Source organism: Sturnira hondurensis, unplaced genomic scaffold (genome assembly GCF_014824575.4).
Source record: "Sturnira hondurensis isolate 20B ecotype Veracruz unplaced genomic scaffold, ASM1482457v3 Scaffold0010128, whole genome shotgun sequence".
In the NCBI taxonomy this organism is placed as follows: domain Eukaryota; kingdom Metazoa; phylum Chordata; class Mammalia; order Chiroptera; family Phyllostomidae; genus Sturnira; species Sturnira hondurensis.
In genome coordinates, this window is record NW_028082759.1 from 11,728,965 (window position 1) to 11,746,255 (window position 17,291).

General features: G+C 47.7%; 1 protein-coding gene across 6 annotated transcripts in view; it reads right to left on the reverse strand.

Annotated features, from left to right (window-relative positions):
* DCLK2 (doublecortin like kinase 2) overlaps positions 1-17,291 on the reverse strand; it is a 129,808-nt gene that overhangs the window by 14,827 nt on the left and 97,690 nt on the right. For 4 of the 6 annotated variants that reach the window (XR_005068263.1, XM_037058422.1, XM_037058427.1 and 1 more), the window contains 6 exons: positions 17,200-17,275; positions 16,277-16,385; positions 14,426-14,483; positions 6,803-6,922; positions 6,436-6,582; positions 162-295 (listed from right to left, as the gene is read on the reverse strand). Coding sequence is in view for 5 of the 6 variants with exons in the window: in XM_037058422.1 (XP_036914317.1) it covers positions 162-295; positions 6,436-6,582; positions 6,803-6,922; positions 14,426-14,483; positions 16,277-16,385; positions 17,200-17,275 (644 nt within the window). In the remaining variant the exon portion in view is untranslated. The remainder of the gene's footprint in view (positions 1-161; positions 296-6,435; positions 6,583-6,802; positions 6,923-14,425; positions 14,484-16,276; positions 16,386-17,199; positions 17,276-17,291) is intronic. The other 2 variants (XM_037058423.1, XM_037058426.1) reach the window with 1 other exon arrangement.

A 17,291-nucleotide genomic window follows, 5' to 3' on the forward strand; every position in this document is an offset into this window, starting at 1 on the left:
TCAAGTTTCTGAGATCAAAGTTACAGTGCAGGTCAATAGTTCTCCCCCCACCCCCTGCCCCGCCACCACCTTCCCCAGAGTCACACAATACACAGCCGTAGGAACAAAGCCAAACTTTCCCCTCCAAAGAGAGGACACTACCCAAACCACAGGCGCCTTACCCGGTTTCAGCAATGATTTCTGGGGCCACGTACGTCGGTGTGCCGCAGACGGTGTACAAGGGGCCTTCCACCACAGTGGCCAGCCCAAAGTCGCCCAGCTTCAACGACTTGGTGCCATCTGGATACTCACACACCTGCAACAGAAGCCAGCCGACCGTCACAGGCTGTTTTTTGCCTCAAGGATTCCAAGAGGACCCTTGGAATTAGGTAGAAATAGCGTGGAGACCTTGACCTACAACCTCAAAAGAAATCTCTCCTTGTGTTAATATCTTTGTGATTTACTTTTGATGCTTTGAAAGCTAATTCTGCTCTTGGGATATTTTTGCCTGATTGTGTGGCATTAAAAAAAAAATGTCTACCTTTGCAAAAAAGCACCTTACCTAGGAGTTCCGTGAACATGTGCGCATGCTCACTGGGCGCTAGCAATGTGGCAGCTGCCTGCCTGGGGTGGCGGCGGAGGCCTCTCTGCCTGGAAGCAGGACAGGCTGGCTGTGACTGCGAGGGACAGACTTGAGCATCTCAAACATGATGTTTACTAAGTGCCACTGAAGCACCAGGTGTTCCCTACAAGCCTTGCATGTTTCCTTTAAAAAAGTCAACGATGATGATAAATTTTACATGAGGGGGAATCTTGGAAGTTTAAACAGAAAATGAACTTGGGTTCCAGACAGCCTGAACCTGAATACCCAAGCATCCCCCTCATTTGCTTGTTGTGTGACCTTCAAAAGCCACTCACCCTCTCTGAGCACCTTGCCTCGTCTGTGAAATGGGACAACAGCGAGTTAATGTGCTGATAAAATGAGACCAGGCTCGGAGCAGGGCTCCATGAGTGTTCCTTCCCTCCCCTGGAAGGTCTGGCTGATTAGGTCAGACAATCACGATATCGGAAAAGGTTTAACAATGTTGGTCAAGGTGTCAATGTTTTTCCTGAAATCAGAGCAGCCTTTCTAGAAAGTACTTCAGCAATGCATACATTTCTTACTATCACTGGTCCAGCAAAAATACTCGTAAGAACCAACCCCCGGTGTGGCTGGTGTGGCTCAGTGGAGTTGAGTGCTGGCCTGCGAACCAAAAGGTTGCTGGTTCAATCCCCAGTCAGGGCACATGCCTGGGTTGCAGGCCAGGTCCCCAGGTGGGGGCACAAGAGAGGCAAGCACACACTGAAAAAAGGAAAAAAAAAGAACCAACCCCCAGAGAATAGAAATGAGCCTAAAGGTTCTAAACAAGGCCACTGATTTCAGAATTTATCTGATTATTTAAAACTGGAAGCAACATAAGTCACGGTACATCTCTGTAATATACTATTATACGGTCACTAATAAGCACATTTCAAAAAATACTAATCATATGGACAATATTCACTATATTACATAAAATAAAAACATTCAAAGTTTTATATATGTATACATATATATACATACACACTATATATATATGTGTGTGTGTATATATATGTATATATATTATAGTAAAACGTTCAGTCTATCTCTAGGTATTAACACTGCGGATTACTTTAATTTTCTCCTTCATACTTTTCAGTAGTTTCCGATGAGCATGTACTTGTTCCGTAATTAGGAACAATTTTATGTACAGGCACATTTCCTTACGGGGTGCAAGTCTGGAAGTCATATCCTACATGGATGGTCTAGGAAGCAATCAAGTGCGTAGAAGAGCACAATTCAGGTCTGAGATCTTTAACGTGCTTGCCCATTCGTCTCTCGGATGTCCATCCTGAAAACACTGGATTTCAGAAAAGAACTGCGGAAACCTAGTCTGTATTCACATGACATCTTTCTCTATTTTAAACTTACTTAGTGTGCTTTTCCTTGTATTTTAGTATGAGCTGACCAGATTTTCACTTAAATTACTACTTACGCAAGGAGGTGGACAATTTAGAAAATTATGTTTTTTCAAGATAAGCGTGTTAACAGAACCATCCATTAGTCTGGTGCTTACAGAGGGGAGTGATTTATATAGTCATCAATAAAAAGCATCAAGAACCTCGGTGCTCCCCCCAGTTAATGATCCCCAATCTCTAAAGGCATTTAAACAGGGTGACCCTGAAATACCAGCTGTCCAAGTGAGGTCCTCATGAGTTTGAGAAGGGTATTCTTCCCTGAACACTCTGATAGCCGCCCCCACATTCCTGGGCTAACACACACCCTGCGCACCACTGTAGGGCTCCCGGGCCTCACAGGCACAGCCCTGAGGACGTCGAGGCTCTCACAGATGTTTATCATTCTGAGTCAGCCCACCACTTGGCAGGACCCGATGCAACACTATGAGGGATTCAGCCCGAGGCAACAGAAGCCAGGTTCTCAGTCCTGCTGGAGTCTTAGGACGTCTCTCCATCCATTACGTTCAATGTCAACATCAGCGAGACCACGCCGAGGTAGGAAATTACAGTTAGAATTTATGACGCATTTACCGAAACCCAGACTTTACAAAGAAATTCCCCAAGTAATTGCAGTGATAAGAACATTATAAACAACATTATAATTCTAAATGTATCAGGAGAGTCAAAAAAAAGTTTTATTCGTGACATTGTTATTTTGTTTTGATAACTTTAATATACACTCATTAGGTACAATTTTGAAAAATAGTGTTTATTTTAGACATTCAATTTAGGGATGCCTAGGGGTATTTCGGGGCTGTCGTCAGACCCTCAGAAGCCCCGTTTTTCACGGCCCCTGGAAGGAACGCAGACTCAGATGCGGGAGCAGAAACAGAAAGGGGCTGAACAGTCTGCGATCGCTGAGTTATGTCTCAGCAAGTGGTGCTTCTTGGCTAAACATCAAAAGCGAAGTGTCATAGGGGCAGACAAGCCTGAAATAATAGTATTTTATTTGATGTATCCCTCCCCCATGCTAGACACAGAGGCTAATACGTGAAAGGCAATTTGAGTGCATTTCAAATCTCGGCCGGAGAGTCTCTTCAAAGCAGGAAAAGTGTCTCCCCATCGGCCTGCGCACGGCACACACACATCGATGGCTGACGCCGACGTGCACGCAGAGGGCACCGCTTTAAGGAAGTGATTTCAAGGAAGAGGGGAAGGGACGCACAGGGGCTCTGGCCTTCTGTTCTGGCAGAGTCGGTTCTCCCCAGTAACTGACGTTCTCACGGGACTCTGCAGATTTCCACCTTCTCCCTGGACGTCCACAGTCACCCCACTGGGCAGTTAGGAAGAGCACCGCTGCCTCCCCTTTCCAGATGAGGAAACGGAGGCACAGAGGACTCCAGTCGTGAGTGGCTGGCCAACGGTGGTTCCAGCCAACAGCACTGCCCTCCTGGTGCTGGTCTCACACAGTCATTTTCGAAAGCAGCAGCAGAGCTGGCCGGGCCCTGACCGACATGCTCGCAATCAGAGCGAGCCAGAGTGTCCCGCCATGCACCCTGCAGCCCTGGCACCCGCCACCGGCTGAGGCGCGCTCCGTGAAAAGTTGCTCTCAGAATGCAAGAATAAAAAATGGGAGGCATGCAGATCCCACATACAAAGCGAGCGCTGCACGCACGCTCTCTAAATAAAATGTCAGCGTGGTGATTTAGATGGACTTCAGATGTGAGAAGCCAGCCCTCTTCCCTGCCGTGCCCAGAACTCCTGGAAAGCGGATTTATCACTGGCCCCTCGTAGTTAACTGTCACAGGGCACCCGTGGCTGTAACTCACCGCGTGCATGACCAGCCCCGGGCTCCCTGACAGGGCGACCTGCGTGGCTCCGACCCCGGGGCGTTCAATCACAGCACGGCCAGCAGAGGAGGGGACGCAAATCAGATGTCTGAACGCTCTGGTGTTCAAAAACTGAACTTGGTTCTAGAGCAGGAAGAGGCTGACTGATGGCCACTGGGTGTTGAGTTTCAGTGCTTCAACGGCACTGCCTCACGCTCGGCCAGTGCCAGCCCGCTGACTCAGTCGAGAGCCCGCTGCGTGGTCTGGGTAGGTTTTCAGCGGCAGACGCGTATTTTTGCAGATGTGGGCAGCTGAGGGCATTTGAAGGCGGATCCAATGGGCCTTCTTTCTATCTCACACACTGGCTTCACCCAGACATCACTTTCATCACCTTTGTCCTTCTCCTCCCCTTTGGGCAGCCGAAGGGGCGAGGTACAGGTCTTGGGGACAGGCGAGCAGGCAGCTAGGCCCAGCCACACAGACCAGGGACTTGATTCCAATGTCCTGGCTGCGTCCCAGACACACCACGTTGGAGACCTCACTCCCCATGACAGTGTCTGCCCTTGACACAGGACAAGGTAGCCGATTCTGGGATCCCCGTGCATTAACAGTTGTGAGTGGAAAACAGAAGAAATGGGGGTGAGAGTGGCACCAGTGGGCTGGGAAGTGGACACGGTGGTTTACGGGCAAGTCGCTGATGTCTCGGCAGCACCCTTGCGGGGCCCCAACAACCACGGCTGGGGCTGGCCCCACAGCGGCTGATGTCCTCAGGGACTGTGGCTCCTTTATCCTCACAGGACATCGGTAACTGCAGCCACTGGGGTGAGAGGTCGAGCACGGCTGGGAGAGATTGAGGGGATGTCCTCATTACCACCACAGTGTCATGTCTGGCCACACTTGGGGAAAGTCCTGTCACCTTTGCTTGTGAGGCCCCTGGCCAAACAGAGGCTGGAGGAGCCAGGGCCTGACGGACCCTGTGAGGTCATCATGGGTGAGAAGCCTGTTTGGAGGAGAGACCACACATCCTGACTTCCAACCGCAGGCCCAGTTCACACCTCATTCTCCATGCCTCCTTCAAGTTCATGATGCTGAATCCATACCACACCTTACTTTATAGAGCAGGGGTATTTATTTTCCTACTAGGAACAGGTAGCGATGAAACACAGTTCCTTCTAAGCAGCACACGGTAAGGAAAAACCTCACATACTCTCAAATGGACGCTCAGAAACCATCAGATGGTATTACCGTAAGGGGAAACCAGATATGCTGGATGGGCAGAAGTCCCCCGCACAGCCTCAAGCCTGCCCATCAACACATATTCCCTTTAATAATTATCTGCATAGTGCAAGCATGTCACAGGCAGGAAGGACCTGTGCTCGAGTGCCAGCAGCCAGCCAGCTGCGGGAGCAGCAGTGGTCAGTCACCAAACATTTACTCCACATGCACGGTAGCATTACTTGGCACTGCCTAAGACACTGGGGATCTAACGATGGTTGAGACACAAACCTTGTCCCTAATGATTCAGAGAACCCGGAGTAGGAGACAGACAGTAGATGACACATTCAACACTCTGTGGCAAGAAACCAGAGGTGGCCACAAGTGACTCTACCTAGGGGTGAGGTTGAAGAGGACATGCCTTTTGCTCAGCTGGCTTATAAGATCAGAGTGTTTGCCACATTGCTGGGAGGCAGAACAGTGCAAATAGAGACTAGTATGGACATAAGTAAATGACATAGAATTCTGTCAATAAAGTTAAGTAACTATGGGGTACAGGAAACCTACAGTGGGATTAACATGACACGAAGACTCAGAAAACCCACCTCCCAAACAGTGATGATGCCCTGAAAGGCAGGTCCAGATAAGCCAGCTGCCTTGTATATGTTTGTGGGTTGGGATGTGGGGGTTGGGATGTGGGGTGCACACACAACGCCCCAGTCGGCATCTCTAAAGTTCCTTTACAATGCAGGGGCAAGGATGGGCCCAATTCGCAAGCTTTGTTCAGTTATTGAGGCCATCAGGAAGGTGTGTCACATGTGGCTTAAAGGTGACTGCCACCTGGTTGGCGGGTGGGGAAGGGGTTGGTAACAGAGGAGAGGCTGGAAAGATAAATCAGGGCCATATTATACAGCACTTTGAGAGCCATAGTATGAGACTTCCTTCTGTTGAACAATGGGGCAAACAAGACTTTTGAGCAAGAAAAATTGGCATCTCTAAGTCTCACTTTCCACATCTATAAAGCTGAGATGCATGCACTAGGTGTCCAACGTCATGTCCAACACTTAAATGAACGCTCATGTGCTGATTCTATCTCTATTTATTCTTCAGAATACTCTGCCTCAAAATAATTTCCCTGCTTACCTTTCTTCAGACAGTACCATCAACAAAGCATACGTGAAAACACATTGCCTAATGCCTGGTAAACACCAACGGCAGAAATGCAGATCAGTGGAAGAAATTCCTTGATATTTTGTGGTTGCAGACTTGCATTGGATGGATTTTCAGCCCCCAGGACTGGTCTGGACTCTAAAATACCACTGTTCACACGTGACTGTGGTCCTTTAAAGGGGGAGAGGCATGAGCAGGAACAGTAAAAGCTGGGGGGACATACCAGGAGGTTCTCCGGCTTGATGTCTCTGTGCACGATGCTGAGGCCGTGCAGGTACCTGAGGGCATTGGCCAGGTTGTGCACCATGGCGCTGCCGTCGCGCTCCGTGTACTTGGTTGAAGAGGTGATTGCATCAAAGAGGTCTCCACCCTACAGGACGCACAAGAACACATCAAAATATCAACTGTGGTCGTCCCCTGAAGTTAGGAAAGAAGGTTCAGCAGCCTAGAGGAGATTAAAAAAACATGCCACTAAAATGGATGATTATAAATAAAGTTTCAAGGTGGTAAAACCCTTTTCTGATTAGGTCCTTCAAGACGACAGTTACGCCGTGGGCTTTGGCACCAAGGCAATCTCTCCATCCTCTTACTTTGACCAGTTCCATCACCAGAAAGAGCTCGGTGGCCGTTTCCATCTCCTCCACCAGCATGATGATGTTCGGGTGCTTCACTCGGCGCAGGATTGACACTTCATTCTCAATCAGGTGCTCCTGCCAGGCAAGTGGGGAGAGAGCTGGATCAGACGTCAGAGAAGCCTCTGTCTAGCCCTGTGTTCAGGGGAACCACACAGCCCACAGACCTGACGCTCGGGGAAGCACCTCCCTGGGGGCAGAGACTAACCAAACCCTGGCCTTGTTGGTTTCCGTGGGGACAGGACAAGTCAGTGTGCCATCTCACTGTCACTCACGAAGAGAAACAGGCGTCCTTCAAAGCACGGCTCTGAAGGGCTCAGTGGTTCTGCGCTGGCACACCAAACAGCTGCCTTCTGGCCTCTTCACTACTTCCCGCACTTTAAGAGGTCTGAGCTACGAGCGCTTCGGAACACTGCACTGCGCTCTGCGATGCGGCTGGCGCCGCGTTTTGATTTCGGGGTAGTCCAAAACAAAGACCAGGCAGGCACACATGGAAACTCAGCATGCTCTCGGCATAGGAGTTGGGCATTAAAACGTGTCTATTGTTTTTAAACCAGTACTAATATGAATTTGAAATTTACATGGAAATTCCTGAAAACAAACGAACCAACTTTCTTTCTCTATGACTAGCGATGAAATCAGTCACCAAAGGATGTAGGTTATCACCTTGTATTTCAGAAACCGGGAAACGCACAGCACCATGAAAACCACAGTCACCTAGTCTCATTTTCTCCTGTGAAAATACCCTCTGCCTTCCAGCCCTGGTGAGCCGTGCGGTTGGGATCAGCACTGCACAAACGCTTACTCACAGCATAAAGGGGTTACTCTCAATACATCGACCATGGCTCATGAACCACTACGGCATCATTTTATCATGAGAGGCGAAAAGCTCTCAATACTGTCACGTGCTGACCCCCATTAACTGTAATAATAAATTATTTTTAATGTAGGGTATCCTCTGTAAGATTAGCTAATTGCCCTCTGACACATTCTAGATATTCAAATATATCTCTTATATAAAACTGACCTTTTGAGAGTCATCATTTGCTACCCAAATCACACATATGCACATATCAATGTGTGTGGGTGTGCCCCTTATGCTTTCCCTTTGCCTTTGTGACCCTGAATTTCAGAACTAAGTGTAATGTTCTGCTACAGGGGGGGCTTAATTATCTCTAGTTCAAGACACTTCTCTATGGTTCTTCTCTTGTCGTCACGCGTCCTCGTGTACACGTATTTTTACTGTAAGCCACCGCAAGTGCTCTTTGGTGGTGGCTGGCAGCACAAGCAATAACAGCAAGTTGCCCACAGAGAAACTCCACTGCAAGTGCCTGCACACGGAGGGCTGCTTCCTGAGCACTCAATGCACTGTGCTTGTCCCAGTCGTCACTCAGTGAACGACGGCAGACGACAGAGCCAATGCTGCTCAGAGGCAGGGGAGAGAAAAGAACCAGCACTGACTGGGAAGCTAGTCACTCATTGTCCACTGCTGTGCAGGGGCTCCTGTGACGTCCTAAGGCTCCATCCTTAGAACCGCCCTTTGAGGCAGAATGCAAACCTAAGGAAGGTTCGCAGCATCCAAGCCCATGTTTGTTTGTGCTGCCCAGCATCCCCTTTCCCAGGGGACTGCTTTGGTAGAATCAGCTAGAGTTTTTCCAAATGAAAATGATAGCTGCAAAGCTGAACCTATTTTAAATTCCTTGAAAAAAAAAAAGGAACTAGAGGCTGTATCACACGGAGCTGGGCGGTGAGGCAGAGCCACCCCAGGCTTTGCACAGGAAGGAAAATCTGTCCCTTAGTGAGCAGAGCTGGGAAGTCTTTGCCCAGCTTAGGGCTCAGCAAAGGTTTCAAAATCCCCTGGAAAAAAACAGTGGTTCTCAGAACCGAACACACCTTGTTTGGGAGGCTGGGGACAGAGCCGCCCCCTGTCTCTGGTCCCTGTGTCTGAGTCACAGAGCAGCAGCCTCACAAGCAGCAAACAGACCCCCCGGGGTCTCCCTAGGGACGCAGCTGTGCAGCCATCCCCTTATGGTCACAGGGACAAAGGCCCCACAAACACTCCACGCTTGCACGCTTGTTTCGAAGCCTCTGCACCATGGGTGCCCGGCAAAGCCTTCAATCACACCGAAGGGCAGTTAGCTGGACTTCCGTGGACACGTGAAGGCGAGCCAGTGAACTTATTTCACTCCCCAAGAAGCCGAGATGACAGCAGTCCCTCCCACTGTGCTAAGAGGCACTTTTTAACAGATAGATGAATTTATCACTTCGGTTCTCCCGCCCCCTCTCCCCAAATTGGAAGTCTGTAGTGTGTAACGCTAACTCATAGTGACTGTTGGTAAAACACCCCCATCACTGACACCCAAGAACTCCCTCAGACTGGACTTAGAATAAGAGGTCTGCCACCTGGGGAGATGACACCTCCCCAAAGGTGTCCTTTCCAATAGAAGGCACAACGGGAAGTCCTCTGGGACGCAGTATGGAACTTTCCCCAGGACGTGGGGCATTGTGCACAGCCTGGCAGTGTCTCCTCCGTCACTGTTCGCCATCTCAGCTCACCACGTCCCACTCGGCCACGGCTGACACTCTGAGCACGCAGCACCCGTTGCTGTTGGGCGGTAGGAGCCAGCCGTTGGCCCTGTCCCCACCCTGTGACTACGCCTGTCCAATTGTCTATGAAGGAACTAATCACCATCACAAGCCAAACAAAAGCCAGGCCTGAAAATCTTTACAAACGTTATCTTCCTGATTTTTAAGGAACCTTTACGTAATCTGAGCTTCTAACACATAAAAACACTCTCTAGATTAGATTTTTCCAGGAGAATATTTCTAAATACAACGTAAACCTCACTTCCGTGGTGCACTGCACTGAACGTACATTATTTGAGCATCTACCATGATTTATGTTAAGTGATTCAGGGTTTTGACTCCAAACAATTTACATATGAATCACTTGATGGCACTGTTCCAGGGTTCTGCGGGAGAGTGAGTGACAAAGAAAACTGCTAACTTGGCAAAGGACACCCCCTTATCTTTGGCCAGGGTGCTTTTTATCCTACAAAAAAGACAGAGATAGAGAGACAAGAGGAGGAGGAGGAGGAGGAGCAGGGGGAAGAAGAGAGGGAGAGAGGAAGGGAGGGAGATTAGGGAATAAACAACTCTCCCAAACCAAACTAATCGCCTTGTCTGCACGCTTTCCAGCCCCATAAACCAGCCCCCCTTTCCTCTCGTGCTGGTCTCACCAAATGAACCCGGCTGCCCAGAAGAGACAGGAGTTCCCCCCTGACCCACCCTCCCTTACCCTCCCGGGCACCCATCCATCACCCCTCCCTGCCAGGTCTACCTTCTCAACAGCTTCTGAATCTACTCCCTCACCGCTCTCCGCACAGCAGCCTCTCACCTAGACCTCTAGACATCTGCACAGGCAGTCCCTCTGTCTGGGGCTTTCTTTCCCCACTGCTTGGTGAATTCCTGTTTATTCCTCAGGACCAGATCGGATCTCACCTTCTCTAAACAGCCTCTCAGGCTCCACCCTGGCTGGGTTAGGTGCGCCTCTTATTTGCTCCCACTGCCCTCAGTGCTTGTCCATCACAGCTCTCATTCAGCTGGCCCGGAGATTTTTATTTATCTTGGCCTCCAGTCAGTAGAACAGGGAGCCCTGGAGTGCCTGAGTGCCTGAGTAACACATGTGCACTGCTCTTGACCAACACTGGCTTGACAGCCGGTATCTCCATGGTATCTCTATTGCTCACTGCACATTGCTGAGGATAACACAGTCAGATAAAACATGGGAAGCACAGTATGGCATGTCTGGTAGAGATATGCTGGAGATTGAATAATGGCTACCAAATAGATCAGGGCTTTGGAACTTGTAAATATTGCCTTACTTGGGGTTGGGGGGAAGGTCTTACCCCTGTGATTAAAGATTCTGCAAGAGCAAACTCTGGGGTATCAGGTGCCATCACCACCGTCCCTCTGAGATAAAAGGCAGGGAGATTTCCCCACGGAAGACAAAGTGACATGAAGATGGAGCAGAGATGAAGGGATGTGGCCAGAAGCTAAGGACCACCACTGGCCCCCAGAAGCTACCTAGTTTGAAGCAAGGACCAGACACTCGTGGGGCCTCCAGAGAGTGCAGATCTCAGGCTTCTGGCCTCCAGAACTGTGAGGGGATACGTTTCTGCTGAAGTCAACCACCAAGTTTGTGCCAACTTGCTCCAACACCCTTAGGAAACTACTACAACATTCATTTGCATTCACGTCCTGTCTGGGCTCCTAACACGAGGATAACGAATGCCACGCTCTGGGAAGAGCAGGAAGGACCACTTCTAAGCACCGAGACGGAAAGCTCAGAGCTTCAGACGCTGTGCAAATCAACGAATATCCATGTAGAAGGAATATCATTCAGAATACTAGAGGTAGAAGAATTCTTGAATTTACAAACACCATAGCCTTCTCAACGGCCCCGTAAATCTGGCCCCAAGGCAAAGCTTGTGGTCATCTCCTGCTCAGAAGACCCTGACGTGCGTTCTGTGCTCTGGGCCTTCGCTCTGCCTGACCGGCTGCCCTCTCACTGCTTCCTAGGGGAGTCCCGCCGCCTGCTGAGGTCCAGCAAAGGGTTCCTGCTCTACAGTGTCTTCACGGATCGGCTGCGTCTCTCTCACATGCTTCTCCCCAGACTGCCATAACACTCTTTGCATCTTGCACACATATCAAATTTTAGGTAGATGAGTCAAATTATCTAATAATGCTCATGTATATTACAGAGAAGCAAAGAGAAGATCAGAGAGCTTAAGAATTTTCCCCCAGGTTGTTATTACAGGAACAAATGAATAAATTTAACTGCATGGTGGATGGGCCAAGGTATACGCTGAGTAACAACCACCTAGCCTGAAACTCCAACCCCTGCTTGGCTTCTGTATGATTCGTGGGAAGCTATCAAACTGAACCTCTGTCTGTTTTGGTGAAACACGTACATCTGTTTTGTAAGTCATTAAAAGTATGTACAGAGTCCCTATGTGTCCAAGCCTGGATAGATTATGGTTTAACAGAGGGTGGATACTGTTTCCAGCATTATTAATTTTCTGTGCATAACCTATGAAGTAGATGTAACCAGCTATACCCAGAATAGCGGCTGAATGCCTCCCTCTAAATTTTATTTATTTTTTTAAATTTAAAAAAAAAATTTTTTTTTAAAAATCCCTACTCATTTTTCTAGAAATAAAATCTAATAGGAAAATCAATTCATTTGGAACAAACCGAGTTTTGAAATTACAATTTTATAAGGTCAGCGTGGAAACACGTGTTCAAACATTGTGAGGACAGAAGTGAGTACAGGATCACGATTTACAAGAACGGAATGCCACCCAGTAACAGGAAGACAAGACCCGGGGGCAGAAACCTGTCCCTTTGCCTCAGCACTTAGTGCACTAGAGACTGATTTGTTTGCATAGAAAGATTTTTTTTTTCAACTACTAAAACAGCTGCTTACATTTTAACCAGGTAAACAATACCTTTGCCACAGCAATTTGTTTACTTTTTTGAAAAAAATAATACAGTTGCTTAGAACATGGCCTCCGAATATGACACATTCTGCTTCAGCCGCACATACCAGACACACAGAGGAACACTTCCTTACACCTGGGGGAGAGGCTGGTGCTGAAAAATTCAACATCATTGTTAGAGCAATAAGTAAAAGCACACAGAACTAAAGTTCAGAAAAACCTTAGTCATTTGAGGAAAAGCGCAGTTTCGTCAGCGGTCGCAGTGCGGGGAAAAACAAAACCTGTGACAAAACCTATGACAAATCTGCCTCTTGGACTTTCCATTCTGGGGTTCTGAGATTTTTCTAAAACTTTCCCACGATACTTTCAGTTTTCTGTTAAAAACACACAAATCTGTAGATGTCCGGTGAAGACTAGGTTAGGAGTGCCGTGAACATAAAACATCGCTACTAACACATAAAATCCTCAATTATAAATTCTCAATTCCTCAGGCATAGTAATACCATTAACCGTTGATGTGTTATATTCTTATTATTTCTGGTACTTTTCTACATGTTTTTCATGCCTTAATCCAATCAGTCCTCACAATAATCTTGTCTAATGTACTATTAATAACCATGTTTTTGAGAGAGAAACAGAGGTACAGAGGTGTTAAATGATTTTGCCGCAGTCACGCAGTAAAAAAAGGCAGGGCGAAGATTAAACTTTATACAATGCAGCTCTGGAACAGCATTACTCAACAGAATCAGAACTACGGCTCACACATTCACTCTACATTTACTAAAAGACATGTAAAATACATAAAGTAAAATTAATATTACTTATTTAACTGAATATATAAAAATGTTACAATTTCAACATGCAGTCAAACCCAAAAAATATTGAGATATCTTACACCCTTTTTTAGTACTAAGTCTTCAAATCTGTTACGTATTTCTCCACTAAACGAGTAGATTTCGTTTCAGACCAGCCACCCTGCAAGACTCGGTGGCCACAGGTGGCTGGTGGCCCCAGTGCTGGGGGCTGGGGTTCGTTCTACAGCTGCTCTACTAACTGCTGGGCTACTAGAGTCCGACAAGGTCTTGGCTGCCACTGGTACAGAAGACAGATGTAGCTTTTCGAACCCAGGTAAAACATCTGGATGGTCTGACTTTAGGTGGTGGGCACACAGTGCAACATACAGATGGTGTACCATAGAAATGTACACTTGGAAACCTGAATGATCTTATTAACCAATGGCACCCCAAAAAGTTTAATAAAAATTACTTAAAAAATATCAGTACCCTAGCAGCATGCTCAGCTCCAGCTTGAGCGTGGGAGAGAAGAAAAAATTAATCTGGCTGTGGAGACAAATGTTCCCAATATTTCTGCACAGCTTTTGTTGCAGACTATCTTTTCAAGAATGTCTGTATAATAGACACCCTTGGGACCTAGACAGGGTCTCCTTCAGGGGCAGAGGGCAGATTTGTTTCCTGACCATGATAGCAAAGGGAATGTTCTCCTCTGGGACAAGGGTTGGTTAGGTTTCCTAGCTGCCCCCCGTAAGATTGGGGGTTTCCTACGCCTGGGGAGCCTCTGCTGGGACACAGACCCAGCTGGCTGCACCGCACTCAGCCAGGCCCCTCTGCAGCACTCCCGGTGGGGAGCCGGTGCAAACCTCGGGCCACCTCTGTGCCACAGGAAATCACGGTTTTTTCCTCTGTCCCAGGAAGCTGTGTCCTCCACCAGCAGCTACACAGCAGGAAGGCTACCCCGTCAGGCTGAAGGTAGGGTGAAGTCTCGGACCCCTCACAGCTCTTGCCATACCTTCTGGGTGTTGCTGAGTTTTATTTCGAAACACGCACCTCCCAGAGAAGAGAATTTATATTTTTTGATAGCGAGAACCAAGATCAAATCGATGTACTGTTCTGAAAAGTGGCTGGGGGTGGGGGGTGTGGTGGGAAGCTTCCCAGTGCCCCTCTGTGATCCGAGGGCCGCTCCTGTTACGGCCTCGTCGACCGAACCCCTATTAACCCCCTTCACAGCACGACAAACGTCTCACCGAGGTTCTGCGGTTCCTTTCACAGAGCAGATACCATACCTTTCCACAGCACTTGGCTTTGTCTATGATCTTCAGGGCAAACTCCTTCCCAGTGGACCTACGGAACGGCCAGAGGAAGGCCATTAAAGACAGGAGTCAAAGGCAGCGTCCTCACCCCGACTCCCTCTCCAGCACAGAAGACCTGGGGAAGGAGGACTGGGCCCTGCTCGACTGCACGCCTGGGAACAGGCTGAGTGGCATCGGGGAAAAAGGTGCCCCCCCAGAAGAAAAGAAATCCCAAGCCACACCATCCATCCCCTTTTGTAAATATTAAGAATTACAATATTATTAAATAACTTACATATTAAAGGCACTTAAACTCTGTTGTGTCAGACATGAACAGAACACTGTTTCCCACACCTAAATCCCCAAAGAGTTCTCTTGGGGGGCAGAATAAGGTCAGGAAAGAGGGCTCAGCATTACTGAAAACGTCCGACTGTCGGTATACATTTACATTAATCTATTAGGTACTAACTAGTGCATTATACAAAACTCAAAAGTCGCCAGACTTTCAGTGTCTGTTTCTCAGGCCAAACTCCATCCGGGGCCGTCATATCTGGACCTTTCAAAGCTTGTTTCTGGTACTAAAGAGATCAATGTCTCAGGCATGAGAGTCTCGATGTCCTTAACATTTAATCGCCTTTAGCATATTGTAGTCTGAATGTGCCAAAAATTACCTCTGAGTACAGGACACAGTTTAGCACAGAACCCTGCAGTACTCTTGGACTACGTTAGCTCTCTCAGGTTCAGCTGCTTTTGCCAGGCAGTCATGGTACCCAGGGAGGAGGCCGCCTTGGAAGAGTAACTTGTCTTTAAATTGCTTCCCCATAACATAAACCAAACCCCGCCTCAGATTTCTAACGAGTCTTTAGAAGTCATAATGTAGATGGTAGTCTGCATACCAGAGCAAAGTCTACACAAGGCTAGGAGCTGCATTTTTAGCACCGGGGACCCATTTCATGGAAGACAACTTTTCCACGGCGAGGGTGCGGGGAGGATGGTGGGATGCACAGGAGGTGGAGCCCAGGAGGCAATGCAAGCGAAGTGCTCGCTGGCCTCCGCTGCCGCTCACCTCCTGCTGCCCGGCCCAGTTCCCAAGAGGCCGGGAACTGGCCGAGAGGACAGGCAGCGACTTTGTGCACTAATGCAAGGGGCCATAAGGCCTCATGGCAGATGTAGCAAAAGGGGAAAACTAGTAGTTACTAGAACCTTCTGGAAACTCTCCCACGAACATTGAAAAAATGACCACTTAGATCAGGTAGGAAAGCAGCATAGAAACACAAAGTCTCTATTCAGAGTCTTTTCCAGATGTAATACTCTTTACAAAAGGCCTGAAATTTAACAGAATGGATTTCTGACCACTGAGAATTTAGGCCCTTAAAATAAAGCCGGACAAAACATAGATATAATTTTAAGATAGGCAAAAGTTTAAGATACTGTTCTGAAGTGGAGTCAGAGCTCCTATATCCTGAACTACTGAGACACACCACTAAGTATCAACTGAGAGAGTTGTCTGGGGATTGAATGAGCTCATGTACAGAGAACAGTGCCTGGTACAGATAAATGAAATAAGAGATTTTTTTTAAAAGATAAACCTTATTTCCCATTTTTCTCTGGCTCATGGATGGGACCTGATAAATTAATTGCTCAGCCCAAACACAAAGCAGGTCCACATTCTATTTGCACACACACACGGTTTCCCTGTCACGTCGCTTGTGCACATGCAGAGCAACTGGTCCGAAGGGGAGGCTGTCTCAGAGGGCTTTTTGTTCATTTGGGGGAAAATAAAATACGCTCCGAGGAGAAATGCATGTGCAGGTGGGAAAACGCTCACCCTCACTGTCCACTCACCGGTCCACGCATTCTTTGACGACTGCAAAATTGCCATCACCAATAACTTTTCCGATTTTGTATTTCTCAAGAAGTGTCGAGGATTCAGAGCACCTGTTTCCATTCACGCCTACAAAAAAAAAAAGGATAAATGCACAGCCAAAAGAACAGATCAACATTTCATCTCAACTCCTACATACTTGTCAAATAACAAGTTGCAATGCATTTATTTCTAAATCTATAGTAAAACCAAGGAAGGTCTCTGAGCATATTGTCTGCTAGAATACCTGAATCATTGACTTTCTCCTGACTTTACTGGTTGGAGTCAGAAACCAACATAATCAATAAACATTAACAAATCCCTGAAATACCAGCTAAAATAAGTGATTAACTTTGGCTAAAAAAAGAATTGTAAACAAAACTTTAACTTTTTTTGGTCAAAGCTGAGATGGAAGAAGGGTATGATGTTGGGATTTAACCTTAGAAAAATTTTCTCCAGATTCCTCCCTCCAGATTTTCCAGTGAAGAAAATTCTAGCCGGCAAGGGTGCCTCGTTAAAGCTGATTCCTTGCTCAAAGTCTTCCCAGACTGGTGGTGGGGGTGGGGGTGAGGACAGGAGGAGGAAGTGGTCAAGATCAACTACTTTTCACCACGTGTCACAGCACATTGCAGACGGCACAGGGAGAAACACTTCTGTTAACTAACAGAGAAAGGAGAGCCTGCATTCAGGAATTGGGAGCAGATTGCCATGGAGGGAAGATAAAGGAAGTTCAAGTCTGCACTTTGAAATTGGAGCAGCTTAATTAACACCCCCCTAGGGCTCAACTGGCACCATGGCCGCATCCCTGTTCAGGAAGATAATTTAGCACAAATGGACTTGCAGTGGCCCCCAAGTTCATCACGGGGACTTCCTTTACAAAAGTAACCCTCAGATGGAGCACTACCTTCAGGACTCATGCAGCGATCAAGTTCTGGTCCACCGTTTATGTTGGAAGAAGATCTGCCATGTGCAGAAGTCTGCTGAAAGAGGACAGTG